Source organism: Dermochelys coriacea, chromosome 10 (genome assembly GCF_009764565.3).
Source record: "Dermochelys coriacea isolate rDerCor1 chromosome 10, rDerCor1.pri.v4, whole genome shotgun sequence".
In the NCBI taxonomy this organism is placed as follows: Eukaryota; Metazoa; Chordata; order Testudines; family Dermochelyidae; genus Dermochelys; species Dermochelys coriacea.
The window spans coordinates 22,207,797-22,224,811 of NC_050077.1; the positions used below are offsets into that span (position 1 = coordinate 22,207,797).

General features: G+C 38.6%; 1 protein-coding gene across 13 annotated transcripts in view; it reads left to right on the top strand.

The window, feature by feature from the left end:
* The window catches only part of MRTFB (myocardin related transcription factor B), a 225,753-nt gene that overhangs the window by 144,438 nt on the left and 64,300 nt on the right, over positions 1 to 17,015 (top strand). For 10 of the 13 annotated variants that reach the window (XR_006274576.1, XR_006274577.1, XR_006274579.1 and 7 more), the window contains 5 exons: positions 7,983 to 8,048; positions 11,153 to 11,208; positions 13,422 to 13,497; positions 15,930 to 16,091; positions 16,682 to 16,866. Coding sequence is in view for 9 of the 13 variants with exons in the window: in XM_043493351.1 (XP_043349286.1) it covers positions 7,983 to 8,048; positions 11,153 to 11,208; positions 13,422 to 13,497; positions 15,930 to 16,091; positions 16,682 to 16,866 (545 nt within the window). In the remaining 4 variants the exon portion in view is untranslated. The remainder of the gene's footprint in view (positions 1 to 7,982; positions 8,049 to 11,152; positions 11,209 to 13,421; positions 13,498 to 15,929; positions 16,092 to 16,681; positions 16,867 to 17,015) is intronic. The other 3 variants (XR_006274578.1, XM_043493352.1, XM_038417943.2) reach the window with 1 other exon arrangement.

A 17,015-nucleotide genomic window follows, 5' to 3' on the forward strand; every position in this document is an offset into this window, starting at 1 on the left:
CTCATCCATGTTGTCTTGGGAAGCGAGCACAATGCTAAACAGTAGTCTTACCCCTTCTATGAAAGAATAGGAAGATTATCTCTGGGGTGATCTGGGGGAAATAATCTGACCCAGTAATTAACAAATACATTGACATACCTAATTTATGTATATCTTGAAAGTATTTAAGATATACAAGTGCAAAATCAAGTATCTCAAACCAGTAAACCTCTACCCCTTTCGTGTAGTTATCAGCCAAACTGATTTGATAAAAATATGGTAACGCTATTTTTTCCTGCACTAAGACCTTGTACTAGCCTACAGTAATTTTTGTTCTAGACTTCAGTAATTTTTTCTTTGAAATTTTTGAATAATTAGTGTTTCATAAAGTGAGAAACTAATAGCACTTATTTGAGCCAGGCTGAAGGAGTAGATACTGCGCAAGCTTCCCACTCACAAAGCTTCCAGTCCATACTGCTGTTCCAGTTTGGGGAGGGATTTCAAACAGAGATTACCAATCATACAAAACTGTGTTGTGGTTTTGTAATATGGAGACCAATCCTAGAATCAGAATTACTTTTTATATTGGATATACTAATACCTGAAAATGTTTTATTATGGTGTTAATTAGTCTTAGCTGTTCAAAGAGTTTTCTGCTGATCTTGTCAGGAACCCCCAAAAAGGTAGGAAATAATGTAATCAAATTGTAGTTCTGTCTGCTGCAGTTTTCAGCTTCCCTAGGCCTAAGGTAATGGGCCATCATAAGACTCATAAGGGAAGACTCAGTAGAACCAAGTAACAAGATGAACAGCCTAGTAGGAATTGTAAACATCAAAAATCACATCTTTTTACATAAAGCGAACCATCTGTCTATTATGGTAGATGGATCCCATTGATGACTGACTGGATTCCTCATACCTATTGTAATAGTACCAGCATTCATTTTCATGTTGATCCACTGTGTTAACAGGTTCTGGAATCCTGCAGAGATGGTGGTTCCTATGGACTAGTGTCAGGTGTAACTTGTTATCTCTACTCAGGACATCAGAATAACTCCTTAGGCATAGAGAACTTGGGTGTATGATAGAGACATCTCTGCAGGGAAATCTTGGGTAGAAGCTGAGGATGTGGTTTACATTTCTGTTGTTGTTTGAATTCCCAGCAAAGCCAAGCCCAAGTGTGGAGTAAAGTTGGTCTACATACAATGTGTGTGTTTGTACTCTGTTCTGGCCAGGACAGGAACTCCACCGGCTTTTGTTGTTTACAAGCAATGTCAAAAGAATCATTGAGTTTAGAGAAGACAGAGGAAAGCCAATTTATGTTTGCACAGTTATGATCCACCCAAGGAAGCAAACAATTGATTCTGTCTGGAGAAAACTTTGCACTGAGGTAGTCATGACATGCTGCTTCTAAATCATATTGTTTAAATAGTAATGTGCCTACCCAACCTGTATAGGTATTACACACTTGATTTTTAGACATATTGTCCATTTAGTCTTATGGTAATTCTGAGCTTTCTGCGTTTCCATGGTTACATCAGATAGAAGCCAGTACTAGAACATACAGTGTTATTTAATCCCTGGCACCAGTTATTGGATTCCTCAGTGCTGTGTGCTAATTCAATAAGAAATTGTTAGTGCTAAACCCAGGTGTTTAAGGTTAATATTATAATGTTAATTCTTCTCCAAGTGCTGCCCCTGTGGGTGCTCCACTTCCGGTGTTGGTGCATCCTGGCTCCGTCGATCAGAGATTTATGGTAGCAGTGTCTGTGCAGGTCACGCATGCACAGTAGGCGTCTCACGGTGCTGTTGGTGCCACGTCTAGCATGCGCACAACCCGAGCCCTCCAGTTTCTTCTCAATCGTCCTTGGCTGAAGACAGAGCTCTGGGGCAGTGTTCATTACTCTTCCAAACCTTTCAAAAAAAATACATTAGTAAGTCATATAGAAAGTTGTAGTTAGTGTTAATGTTAGTTTTTATTACCAAAAAAAGTTTACTTTTATCCAGTTTGCCGTCCCTTCACCGGGGGTGGTTAACTGTTAAGATGCCTGGCTCCGCAGGCTTTAAGTGATTCAGCTCATGCTGCGAAGCAATGCCCATTTCAGATGGACACCCTTTCTGTGCCCAATGTCTTGGGGCCTACTGTAGCAATCTAAAAGGGAGAGCCCAGTGTGACCAGTATTTCAGACTCAAAATAATCTTGATGGAGAAATCTCTCCAACCTGAGCCAGACCAACAGACCTCCTCTCTGGGCACCCCCCGTTGCAGGGACAGGAGACATGCCTTCCTCTAAAAGACCAAGGAAGAGGGCACAGATATCTCTGCAGAGAGCACCACAGAAACAATGGCGGTCTCCTGCCAGGTTGCTACCCCTGATCCCGACACGTGCTCAGGTGAGTACCTGTGACACTCCGGGCACCTTTGGCACTGCCAAGTCCCAAGCGAAGGAGATGGAGTCAAGGCACAGATGGCAACATGCCTCCTCCATGGCAGTGAATTCACCCGTAAGGGACCTGGTACTGAGCATCTCCTCAGGCACCATGCCTCTGTCCCAGATTCAGCCTCATGGGGGGGACTTGGAGCTCCCCACTACTGCACTCATGATTTCAGCTGGCGGGGTAGGTGCACTGGGGCTTAAGCTATGGTGGGCTGGGGGGGAGCACTGGGGCTGAAACTGGGAGCAGAACTGCAGGGAGCCTTGGCTCTTCCTCCGTAGCTAAAGCCTCAAGCCCCGGCGACCCCTGTGGGGCTGAAGCCAGAAACAGAGCCGTGGTTCTGAAGACCCAGCACTACCACTGGGTCTAAAGCCTTGAGCCCTGGTGCTCCCACGGGGAAGAAGCCCAGAACCCCAAGGGTGGAAGCCCTGAGACCTGCACCCAGAACCCCGACCACCCCCACCCTGCAGCTGCAGCCCCAACTCCCCCCAGCCTGTAGGAGTTGGGGCTAGCACCTAACACTAGTACTAGTGGTGCACTAGTGGTGCAAGCTCTTTATAATGAAAGTTGAGCTTACAAATGTAGCATTATGTACAAAAAATAACTCCATTCAAAAATAAAACAATGTAATACTTCGGAACCTACAAGTCCACTCAGTCCTTCTTCAGCCAATCGCTCAGACAAACAAGTTTGGTTACAATTTGCAGGAGATAATGCTGGTCACCTCTCGTTTACAATGTCACCTGAAAGTGAGAACAGGTGTTTGCATGGCACTGTTGTAGCCGACATTGCATGATATTTACATGCCAGATGCACGAAAGATTCATCTGTCCCTTCATGCTTCAACCACCATTCCAGAAGACATGTCCATGCTGATGATGGGTTCTGCTCAATAACAATCCAAAGCAGTGCAGACAGACGCATGTTCATTTTCATCATCTGAATCAGGAGCCACCAACAGAAGGTTAATTATTTTTTTTGGTGGTTCGGGTTCTGTAATTTCTGCATCGGAGTGTTGCTCTTTTAAGACATCTGAAATCATGCTCCACACCTTATCCCTCTCAGATTTTGGAAGGCACTTCAGATGTTTATACCTTGGGTTGGGTGCTGTATTGATCCTTAGCAATCTCACATTGGTACCTTCTTTGGTTTTGTCAAATCTGCTGTGAAAGTGTTCTTAAAACGAACATGTGCTGGGTCATCATCCAAGATTGCTATAACATGAAATGTATGGCAGAATGCAGGTAAAACACAGAGCAGGAACATACCCTTCCCTCCCCCCCAAGGAGTTCAATCACAAATTTAATTAACACACTATTTTTTGAACAAACATCATCAGCATGGAAGCATGTCCTCTGGAATGGTGACCGAAACATGAAGGGGCATATGAATGTTTAGCATATCTGGCACATAAATACATTGCAACGCCAGCTACAAAAGTGCCATGCAAACACCTGTTCTCACTTTCAGGTGACATTGTAAATAAGAAAGAGTTAGCAGTATCTACAGTAAATGTAAACAAACTTCTTTGTCTTCGCAATTGGCTGAACAAGAGGTAGGACTGAGCGGACTTGTAGGCTCTAAAGTTTTACATTGTTTTGTTTCTGAGTGCAGTTACGTAACCAAAAAAAATCTACATTTGTAAATTACACTTTCACGATAAAGAGATTGCACTGCAGTACTTGTATGAGGTGAATTGAAAAATACTATTTCTTTTGTTTATCATTTTTACAGTGCAAGTATTTGTAATAAAAATAATATCAAGTGAGCACTGTACATTTTGTATTCTGTGTTGTAATAGAAATCAATATATTTGAAATTGTAGAAAAACATCTAAAAATATTTAATAAATTTCAATGAGCATTCTGTTGTTTAGCAGTGCGATTAATCGCGATTAATTTTTGTAATCACAGTTAATTTTTTTGAGTTAATCGCGAGTTAACTACGATTAATCAACACCCCTAGTTACAACTTAACTTCATGCTGCTCCAAGAAAGAAAGAAAAATCAAAATTAAACCATTCAAATTGAATTTTGTTAGAAAAATATTTCCATGGTTACATTAATTCCCTTATTAATTAACAACTATTGCAACACCACAATCTATTCCATTACATATAGTAAGTGTTTTGAAGTTGCCATGGAAATGCTATTAACTCAATATTGATTTTTAATATATTTGCATCTCACATACATGATTTTCTTGACATTCTTTTTTGTTGCTACATTTGCTTTCTCTGGTCTCTGCCCTCCTTACTACTTATAGCAGGGGTGGGCAAACTAAAGCTCCCTGCCTGCCCTGGCCCCTTGCTGCTCCAGAAGAGGTCGGCATCATGTCCCTGCAGCCCCTGGTGCACAGGGTAGGGGCAGGCAGAGGGCTCCACGTGCTTCCCTTGACTGCAGGTACCACCCCCAAAACTCCCATTGGCTGCAGTTCCCCGTTCCTGGCCAATGGGAGCTACAAGGGGTGGTGCATGCAGGTGAGGGCAGCAAGTGGAGCCCTCTGCCCCTCCCCACCCTCAGGGACCGCAGGGACATCATGCCAGCCGCTTCCGGGAGCAGCACAGGGCCAGGGCATGCAGGGAGCCTGCCTTAGCCCACTGTGCGCCACTGACACCCCGGAATGCATGCGATGAAGTGAGCTGTAGCTCACGAAAGCTTATGCTCTAATAAATTGGTTAGTCTCTGAGGTGCCACAAGTACTGCTTTTCTTTTGACACCCCGGAGTGGCTCAAGGTAAGCGGTGCCAGGCTGAAGCCCACATCCTGAACCCCTCCTGCACCCTGCATCCCAACCCCATGCCCCAGTCCTACATTCATGGCCCTGCATGCAATTTCCCCACCCAGATGTGGCCCTTGGGCCAAAAAGTTTGCCCACCCCGACTCGTAAAGTGTACAACAACACTGTTATCCTGAAAGAGGTACTCCAAATAAAACTGCTCTAGTTGTGTCATTACTGCTTAAAAATGCAGAGCTACTCTTAATTCCTTTCCCTTTCAACAATATTATTATTAATATAATTATCTTTTACATAGTGCTTTTCCTCTGCAGAAAGTGCAGTTTTACAAAGGTGGGTAAGCATTATCATCCTTATTTTACCGAAGGGAAAACTGAGGCATGAGGCAGCTAAGTGATTTGTTCAAGATGACACAGGGAGTTAATGCCAGAGCTGGGACTAGTACATAAGTCTCCTGTTCTTAACAATAACAACACCTTGCACTTCTCTATAGCTTTCTATCTGAAGACCTCAGAGCTACTCACAAATTTTAACTAAGACCTTGTCTATGCTGGTATTTTTGTATCCGTGCAGCTACACTAATGCAACTGCCCCAGTGCAACTCTTGAGCTGGATGCGCCAGACCAATGTGAAAAATGACTTGCACTTGTGCAGCTTAGCCAAGTTTAAAATGATCTAACCTTCTCAATGCCTGTATGACATAGGAAGGTATTATCCTTTTTTTTTTCAGGTTTGTGTCTGAGTCTGGAATTGCATCCAGATATCTCCACTTTCAGTCTTATGTTTTGGCCAGAAGGCCATTTTCCTCCTCCCCGCCCCCTTCATAAAACAGGAAACAAACTGATTCCCTTTTATACTCTGAAAACAATTAACTCTGTGCTCAGACTAATTTTGCAAAAATTACATTCATTTTGATGTTCTTTATAGTTTGTTTTGAATCCTAACGAAGTACAATGGGAACAGTCTCCTAATCATACAGCCAGGAGTTATTAGAGGAAATCTTGAGAATGCAATATAATTTGTTTTACATAGCCTACATCACACAAAGTATCAAGGCATGCTTTACTGTGAGAGAATGTGTATTATTTCTCTGTAGGTTAATTGTTTGGCTAAGCTATGTTTATCCACGTTTGCTAATATAATGAAAAATTTTAGACATTTAAAAAAAATAAAACCACTCTTACAGATGAACATTAAAATATGAGGGGGAGGGAAGTTAGATATTTTTAAAACAAATAACGTAAAATATTTTTGTAAAAGGCTGCAGTCATCTCTATGAAGGAAAACTGAACACTTGAAAGTCAATGGGACCTGTGCTTCTAAATTCCTTGAAAATACAACATCAGTGATGGTTCTGTCAAGGGCCATGGTGTTGCCACACGTTAGTCATGCAAGCAATCCCATAGAAGTCAGCGAGGTTGTGAGTAATGTTATGATTATCGGAATCAGGCTCTGTACTGGGTGCTGTTTTAATGGGCATTTGACAAGATATCAGATTCAGATACCTTGCATGAGGATACAGAGCTCTGATTTACCTGTCTATTACAGGTCTACTCCAGGAAATCTTTCTGTTGCATGTAAAGTCAATAACAATAATTATTACTTATTACATTCATGCAAAGGGGTCCCAAACAGATCAGGGTGTTTTTGTGTAAGGCACAGTATAAACATATAGTGGTCTATTTGTCCATCCTTAAGACTCCCCATTTTGGATTTACAGAAAGTGGTGTACAATGCTTTATCAGTATCATAAGGAATAATATAAATGGCTAAATAGATTATTTTAAAAAGCAGTACATTTTGTGCATAAAATACTGCAGCCCTGAAGTCTTGGCATTGGTTCTGATTCCCGGTACTCTCTGCTGTTTTCCAAACTAAAGATCTATATAAGTTTAGACAGTGACACCAAAAGAAACCAAATTAAAACTCCATTTCTATTTAAAATTATTTCAAATGGCCAAATTAAACTTTGGGCTACCAAATCTTTTTGTTTTGTGTTTGTACAGCTCCTGCACAATGGGATCCTTGTCCATGACCAGAGCGTCTATGTGCTGTAATAGTATAAATAATAAAAAATAACTACCTGTTTGAATATTTCATGAAGATTTCTTTGGAGATTATTTAAATAAAATATAGAATAGTTACCTCTAAAGTTTGGGCAGGACTTCCTTCAAATTACTAAATGGCAGATTTATTCAGTATTTAAATTAGACCATTGAGACAGGGTAAATCTCTCATTAATCAAGCAAGCAATTAATCTCTTCTTCAGTTCTCTATTTTTAAAATGAGAGAAAATCCCCTTTGTAAAATACTGAGATACTCAAGTCAAAGACGTTATATAAGTGCAAAATTTTATTATTATTATTTATTATTGAGGAAATCAATGTAATGTGATTTCTTTAATTTGAAATTGATATCCTTCTGTATTAGAATCCGAATTTGAATCTAGAATCTGTTGTACATAAATAATCTAAAAAATCTCATCATATTTGTGAAAAAAAATCATAAAATAGAATATGAAAATTTGAATTCTTAACAGAATTAATATATCAGTACAGAATTCTGGTGTGCTTTGGGTTCTAGACATGTCAAAAGGACATATAATCACTATGTGTTTTTACTGAAGATATAATATTACCAAAGATTTTAAAAAAGTAATCTACAGACCTATTATACAACATCCTGTGTCTGTTACTGAATAGAAATATTTTGACTGTGTTCAAAGTTGAAATATTTGACTTCTTAATTAGAATTTATATTGTTCTTTTCTGCAGCTTTAAGTAGGAGATGCTATCATAGCATGTGAATTAATGATTGCTTTTTTCTTTTGTCAGTACTTCAGCTTAGGCTGCAGCAAAGACGGACAAGAGAACAGCTGGTGGACCAGGGCATCATGCCACGTAAGACTAATTTTATTTACAGTAACTTGTATCATATTTCAAGACATATAAAATAATTGAAGATGAAAATTTCTAAGGAAAGCAGTCATGATAACTTTGTCATTTGTTTATGTTCATGTAATACCTACAGGAAAATTATAGCTAATTTAAATAAGAGGTATTTAAAATACAAGATAAAGACATTAAACTAAATTAATCTGCAGACAGAATAGCCACTGTGTTAGCGTCCCCCGAGAGTTGGAGACATTTGAAATAAAAGCAGACAAACGATAGGAAATTCTGGGCCTAATTGTTCTTTACAACTGTTTAACTTGTGAGTAACTTCACTGCAAATGATTGAATTACACCAATGAAAGCAAGTGGACAAATAAGGCTTACTGAATGACTTAGGAAGTCATTTCCATCTCTAATTATATGATATAGTCTAAAACAAAGTTACTGTTTATTAATTTAGTTACAGTTTGAAAATGTAGATAATTTAGATGCTTTTTATTAATCAGGTACAGTTTGAAAACTCACTTAATTTAGTTTTGTTAGTTGTATTTACAGTACTATGTATCTGAAATTACTGTATTGTATTTTTAAAAATATATGGTTTCTTTGTAAATGATTTCAGTACTTTAAAGTAAATGAACTATATTTGGTCCTAAGGTCCATTTTCCCCCTTGACTTTGCTTATTTAGGGTTAGTGGCTGCTTCACAAGCACAAAGGTACCCTAAAGTCAGTTTAATCAATAGCAGAAGATCCCCATGCATAAGGGGTTTGAGTGGCATAGAGCTGCTGTTCCAACTCCAGCACCACCACTGCTCCATGCCCCATGAAAAAGGAGAGGGCTCTGGTTGTGGTGTTTTTATGCCCTGGCTATCCTTGACTGCCATAACATTCTTTAGGGACCATAAGCAGCTGGACCAAGGTAGAACAGCCTATGGCTATTCTAACTTATGCTAGCCAGGTGGAAGGCAGCCCTAGGATTAGGGGAGTGCAAAGATAGATTAAAGCCACATTTGATACCACCATCCCTAGTTCCATTGAACGCTTTTTTTTCTCCCCCATCTCTGAGCATCTTTACCTTAGTTCATGTTTAGAATCAGTGGAAGTTGACAATGTCTAGTAAGAGAAGACTGGACTCCATAGATTATGGACTCCATTAGAAAAATTATTCTTTATTCAATAAACAAATATACCTATTTACAATTACAAAAATACATTAGTTACAATTATTATAAATAATATTCAAGTCTTCACTGGTTGAAGTCACAATTCGTTGCATTTCTTGCATAGCTTCTTGAAACTCATCTCTTCTTGGAGGTTTCCAGTTACCCAACACACCTGAGACTGCTTAACCATAGTATCCTCTTAACCTTTTCAGTACAATAGTGGCTTATCAGTAAGGCTACATTTTAGTAAAGGATATTTTTAGTAAAGGTCACAGGCAGTAAACAAAAATTCACGTCCCGTGACCTGTCCATGACTTTTACTATATACCCCTGACTAAAACTTTGGGGGTGAGATAGCACTGAGCGGGGGCGCAGGTGCTGGAGGGGCGGCATGGGTACTGGGGTGGGTCGCAGCTTGGGGGAGGGTACCATTGGTGCTGCGACGGGGGCAGGTTTCCTACCCGGCTCCTGGGAAGCAGCAACCTCCAGCTCCTAGCTCCATGTGCTGCCTCCACTCGGCCCCAAGCCCCAGTTCTGAAGCTCCCATTGGCTGGGAACCTTGGCCAATGTGAGCTGCAGAGGAGTAGCCTGCGGGTGGAAGCAGCTCGTGGAGCTAGGAGCTGAGGGAAGGGAGTTCCTGTCACCTTTCTGAGGAGCTCCCCCCCCCAGGTTAGCACCGCCCTGTATCCCAATCCCCAGCCCTGAGCCTCCCACACTCAAACTCCTGGTGCTAGAGAGTGGGGGGGTTGAGACTGCTCCAGCAGCAGCCGGAGCGGCTGGCCCAGGGCTGCCTGAGCTGCTCAGGCAGCTCCCAGGCCAACCGCAGGGCCACCCCAGAAGTCACGGAGGTCACGGAAAGTCATGGAATCTGTGACTTCTGTGACAAACACAGAGGCTTACTTCTCAGTGATCTTCATCTATACCTTATCTCTCAAGGACAGTTGGGCTTTCAGCTACAATGTTGCAGACTTCTTACACTGTGGAGTGGGCTCCGAGGGCACCTTTCTTTTTCTGTCTGGGAATCAACAGAATTCACTAGGAAAGTGAGGAGATACCATTTTAAAAACACAAATGTGTCCAGGATTTTTTCCCTTAATTCTTTATATTTTCTTGCAAATTGCTTCAGAATGAAACACAGCATTATGGTGCTATCCTATTTTAACTGTACTTTACTTTGAATATTTTGTGTTTTTACAATGTTTAAAAACAGATTAGTGCAGACAGTTCTTAGTAAAAGACAATTTCTTTACCTGCCTGTTGAATGTTTTGTGCATTGATCTTTCCTGTATTTATTATTAGAGAAAATAAATCATAAGTGAAGGGTAATGTAGTGGGACAGATATCTGTCCCACTACATTATTTCAGTATTTTGAATGGTGGCTGATAAAATTCTACCATAGAGCACTTTATTGGTAAATAGCTAGGGGACACCAGCATATGACATGGGTAACATAAAATTAGAATTTATTAGGGTATCACAGTGTACCTTAAAAATGTTCTAATGTGCTCTGCCTATGCTTGAGAAGTGGAGTTTGTTTTGCCTTCATGATCGACAGCTTTGCTTAGCTACAAATCCCAATTTAGAATCTGTACCTCTGTTATATCAGTGAGTTACAGTAATTTTCTATGTGAGAAAGACTTAACCTGTACATATTTTAACAATGAGCTACAATCTCAGAATGGAATGCCTCCCTGTGCAAAGCGCCAGCACAAAGAATATGTAATACTTTAGTCCCACTTAAGCTTTCTGCACAGAGATGAATTTAACCTTCAGTAAATACAAGCAAATAATAAATAGAAAGAGTCAGATGTTGGGTTAGTAAAATGGAGTCCCACACCTGATGTAGTGTTGAGTGCAAGATGCCTATTCTTAACTAATACACTGATTAGAGCATTTCATTTGGAAACCATTTCCTGTCAGTTTAACTCTTTCTTTCTTCTCACAGCTTTGAAAAGCCCAGCTGCATTCCATGAGCAGAGAAAGAGCTTGGAACGAGCCAGGGTAAGGGATCTAGTTTATACTTTCTTTAAAACTATCAACGTACTATTAATATCTGAAAAAAGAAAGCTAATTTATTACTTATGAAAAACAAAAATAGATCAGTAATGTTAGGTAGGCAGTTCTCAGACTGCATAGGACATTTTATTATCATTGCAAATAGTTTATGGTAATATTCTGGAAGAATCCCTAAAATTGAAATGCAATATTTGTAGCAAATCTCTTGTGTTGAGTGGGAGTGTTCTTAATTTTCCACCGGTACCAGATAGGTTGGGGGTTTAAATATGATGGTACTCTATTGCAGGTCTGCCCCCAATCCAAGAAGAGCACTGTTAAAATGATAGTAGAGAAAGATGACAGGTTTTGTGCAAGGAAACAGGCCTTGCCTGTGCTGAAGTTTTTAGGAACCAGTGCAGCTCTATCAGTGTAAAAAGAAAAGGAGTACTTGTGGGACCTTAGAGACTAACAAATTTATTTGAGCATAAGCTTTCGTGAGCTACAGTTCACTTCATCGGATGCATCTTTTCTTTTTGTGAATACAGACTAACACGGCTGCTACTCTGAAATCTATCAGTGTAGGTACTCTAGTGGCTAAAATTGCATTGTGGATAAGCCTTAATGCAGGCAAGAGGGAAAAAAATGCCACCATCATTTGATCCATCCTGACATTCGGTGCTCTTGGACTTCAATAACAGTTGTAGTGCCTGCATGCTTTTTCTGTAGATTGATCCAGCTTTGGATCATTGTAAAATTTACTGGCCTTTCCCCAGCACCAATTCTTGTTCATTTTTCCTTCCCCACTGGTTGCCGTGGAGACACACCAAAGAACAAAGCTCAGTGGTGCATGAGTTGCTGCATACTACACAGAATCATAGCAGTTCCACTCCACTTACATTCTTCCACAGAATGTGGAAGGCAGAATATTGCCCTTAGATCTATTTTCAGTCTGCCTGTCTTCAGATTCAAGAAGTCACCACTGATCTGTATCACATTCAGAATTACCTTAAATTATGTAGAAAAGGATGGGGGCATTGATACAGCTACTGCCATGTACAGTACTGTTTCAGTCCACCTTCTGGTACTTTTATATGGAGGATAATGAACAAATTGATATCTTCTAATACATATCCTTTATAAGAGAGGGACAGGTAGGACAGCTGAAAATTTTTTTAAAATACAGTTTGAAAACTTTTAATAAAAATCTGGACTCTAGGACAAGGTTAGTTATGCCTGAATTACTCTGCACAATCCAATAAGAGTCAGTCATCGTGCCATAACTTCATGAAACTGGCAAACTTTAAACTGTGAAATCTAGTCATCTAGATCTTCAAATTTATTCCAAAGAGATTTTCTTTTAAGAAAATTAATAAGGATGTTACTTTGCACAGCACATTTTAATAGCAAAGATCTTAACTGTGCTAATATGACATGGATCTGCATTATGGTACAGCGTATCTCTGGAGTGCTCCTGGATTGTGACTCAGACACTTAAGCCCCTTGCACAGGATGTGCTAATGTGTGTAGAGAAGGCTCTCTATGTACCAACACAAGGGCCAGGAGCAATTTATTCATTAGTGCTGGCTGCTGCTTTGAAGTAGGGATATCACTAACTTTCAAGTAAAGAAAAAAATTGAGTTTTAAAAGGAGTTCAAAGGCAATTTCTGTCTTGCTTACTGGAGTCATTTTATGTCTGTACCAGTGTGCTGCATTTCCCAAATTCCCGTTCAATCACACCAATTAGATTTAGATTTCAATCTCCCTTTCTTGCTCTGTGTGTTTAGGTTGGAGGAAGAGGAGTAATTAGGCAGAGAGTCTGTTTAAGGTGGGTCGTTTTATGGGATCCTTGTTATTTATAAACTATTCAGGGGAGGGGGACTAAGTTTTATTCTATGCACTGTAAATTGTCAGCTATACTTACTGTGCAATATAAATACGTCAATAATCACGGACATAAAGCCACAACCTAAGCTTTAATGCAAAGTGTTGCCAAAAATTCTGAAGTTTTGATGGCTTTGTTCATAAGGAAGAATTTTCAGTACAAAAAATAAATCTCTCCCACAACAGAAAACAGTGATACTCAGCTACAGGAATATAACCCAAGCAGCAATATATTCATAAATCCAGTTCTCGTAAAAGTTTGTGTGAATGAACAAATTGCTTTGTTTTATAGTTATTAGCATTAGTGTGATGCTTCCCCCCCCCCTTTTTTTTTAAAGACTGAAAATTTTCTGAAGCACAAGATTCGCAGTAGACCAGATCGATCAGAATTGGTCAGAATGCATATTCTGGAAGGTAGGAACCCATGTATCCTGTTTTTCAGGCTAAGGGTTTATTTTAGTTTGGGGCTATCTAACTGAATCAGGCTTAGTTATGAGTTACTTATTAAGGTGCAGGACTTCTTTTGCATGCCAATCTGTAGTTCAGGTAATTGGCACTCCATGGAGACTTGAACCAGTGGGGAGGAATCTTTATCCTTAATCTATAGGACAGCAGAGAAGACACTCCTGGCCACGGCTGTCTTCTCAGCTGTGAAGAGGATGTCTCTTTAACCACTGTTTCCCTTAAATAAAAATTGTGTTGTATTTATATAAAGTTAATTGTTGTATTATCTATCTCCTAAGGGTTGTACATTCAGTATACATTGTTGCAGTCTTTCCAGGAAGCCCTGAAACAATCTTACAATTTTAAGGGATGTTTTCCGCAGTAGATTAACCATTAATGAGCTCGTCTCTCCACATTTTGTTGCATTGCTGTTCAGGTAAATTTAATACTCAGAAATAATAAAATCAGTTTTTGAATGGGATGGCATTAGCATGTTTTAATGTTGAAATCCCATTGTATGTACAAACAGCAATATTAAAAACCAAAATGAATTAACAGTATTCCATTTGGTGAAATAGTCTGCTGTTTTTAGTTTTCATAACATGAACTTGGATACTACACTCAAATCAGGATTCTTCACATTGACAGGCCATCTGCATTTTGTCATTAAAATTATCATGCAACAAACATCTAATAACCTTTAAAATTACATTTTAAAATTAAGCCTTTTATAGTTGAGTTTGGCAAGAGAGTCTCCAAATAATTTGTTTTGAAGTTGAAAAAAACAGTTTAATGGATTTCATTCATATTTGTTCTGGGAAAACTGTCATTAGGGCTAAAGTCATATCAAGTTTCAGCACAGTATATTGGGAAACAGCCAAGACGTTACCTTTTGAAAATTGGGGTTTATAATGGAAATACCAACTCGACCTTATCTATAAGAGTGCTGCTATAATGTATACATTTTTACTAATATGATCTGCTTTTAGATTTATGAATCATATTAGTTCTGTGTGTCATACTTTTGGTTTCACACACATGATTACCATATATGCTGATATTACTACAATAGAATAAGAAGTGCCTGCATTCTTTAAAATGTCCCCGATGGGTTTTTTCTTTCTACTTGAGCCTACTTAATGAGTCTAGCAGAATAAATTTGTAGTCTTACTTTGGTGACAAAGGTGATTTGGCAAAGTGCATAAACAATTGCGTAATTTTAAACAGACCCAGGTGCTTAAAGTTAAATGTGTTTAAATTCTTTGCTGAATTGGGGCCAAAGTAATTGAAGAGAGTTTTTCAGGTCAAATTTGACTCAAATTTTAGCTTTGTAAAAATATGCTCATAGAATCCGTGAGGATTTTTTTTTAATAACGAAAATCTTTTCAAATAAACAAGGTATTTCATTGGAGTGTTTTAAAGAAATAAACATTACCCTCTAGAGTTTTCAAAACATAACCCGGAGAATTGCAAGTGAACTTGACAAGAAACTGGCTATCATCAAATGCAAATTGTGTAGTCTTCTCCCTAGTGAAAGAAATGTCAAAAGTAAACAATACTATATCATAAATTGTTAAGTTGTGTAAGTTTCAGTAACATAGAAAATGACTTTTTTGTAATAAAACATTTAAATCTGATAGTGCCTCTCTGATAGGTCACCACCATTTATATTGCTGCTTATACTAATAAACAGCATTTTGGTGTCCTGTCCATCTGTTGTAGTGTATAGTAAATATTATACACCTTGCTTATGCTGTGTAGATTCTGCAGCTACAAATTGCATCCTAAATTGATGACGGGGCAGGGTCCTTGATCAGAGTGCCTAAAACACTTTATTAATTTTATTATTAAATTATGGTAGTGCCTGGGGATCCCAAATAATTATTATTAAATACTATGTTGGTTGGTTGAGCCTGTATGACCTTGTTTTCTTTGGCTGGGTATAAGTTTTTGAATTTAAATTTTAAATTTCATCTTGCGATGCTGAGGAAATTTATTGTAAGTGCACTAAAAAGGACAAATGACTTCCTAAAACCAGAAAGTTTTTCTGAGTTGGTCTTTTTTCAAATGTTTACCTTTTGTTAAAAATGTTACAAATACACATTGTTGTGATGGCTGCAAAAGTGCTATATTTAGCTAATTGTGGGAGGATATTATAAACAAGAGCTATCTAGAACATTTTCCTTTTCTAATATTAATTTTGAGGATCTGTAGATAAGTTAGTACTATATATGTATTTTTATAACAAAATGACACTCTAATAAAGGACTAAAATAACTCACCAATGTTTTAAAGTTTTTGACGTGCATGGAGGTATGGCTATGAAGATCAAATGCAATTTTGATGGTCTTAAAATGAGACAAAATAGTTAACAAAATCATTAAAAGTTTTATCTCTTTTAGAGACATTTGCAGAACCCTCACTGCAGGCAACTCAGATGAAACTGAAGAGAGCTCGGCTGGCAGATGATCTGAATGAGAAGATTGCTCAGAGGCCTGGCCCTATGGAACTGGTAGAAAAGAACATCCTTCCTGTAGACTCCAGTGTTAAAGAAGCAATTATAGGCAAGTAGAAGAGCTACAACTTGGATCTGTTATCAGTAAGGCAATATGAGAAATTAGTAATTTGAACCTTAACTTTAAAGATTAGTTGAAAAAAATCCCCGTAAAGTTAATTAGCTATGTATTATGTCAACTTCTAAGATACTTATCCCCTACCAGCACTAAATTGAGCAAAGTAATACTATTTTTATTCAAACTCAGTTTTAACTGTACAGTTGATTGGAGTATAAAGCTATGTCTGTCTTACATGAGTGAATCTTTTAATTATTCAAAATAGTTAAAAATTAATTGTTGCTACATAAATGACTCTTATTTAGTCACTTCCGATATTAAGGAACTATCCCACTAAATGCTCAAATATACTGAATACAGTTCTTTTCATCCTTTCTTAGAAGACCATCACCATTGAGCAACCAATGACCCTTGAATATCATTTAAGATGGCTTTTATTGTGTTAAAAATAACATTTTTATACAAAAATATTTAACTACAAATCATAGTATGCTAGTTGATTTCCAACATTTCGTGGCTCCTCTAGCTAGCTAAATATTGACTTTTGAAACTAAATAGTTTATTTATTGTAAACATCCTAGCAGTTGGACAAGAGAGTTATCCCCAAGCTTTGGATGATTACTCATTTGATGAAGACAGCAGTGACGCTTTATCTCCAGATCAGCCTGCTAGCCAGGAATCCCAGGGTTCAGCAGCGTCTCCTGGTGAGCCAAAAACAAGTGACTCGCCATCATCAGTCACACCGAACACTACTTCTACTACACAGGTACAGTTTATAAATGTCAGAATCAAATCACAAACCTATGTATTGTAGTACTGTATTGCAGTAAAGAGAGCACTGATAAAAAAGCACATTTACCATAACATGATATTTAACTTTCTGTGTGTTTTTGTCACATTTCACTTAAGTGGTGC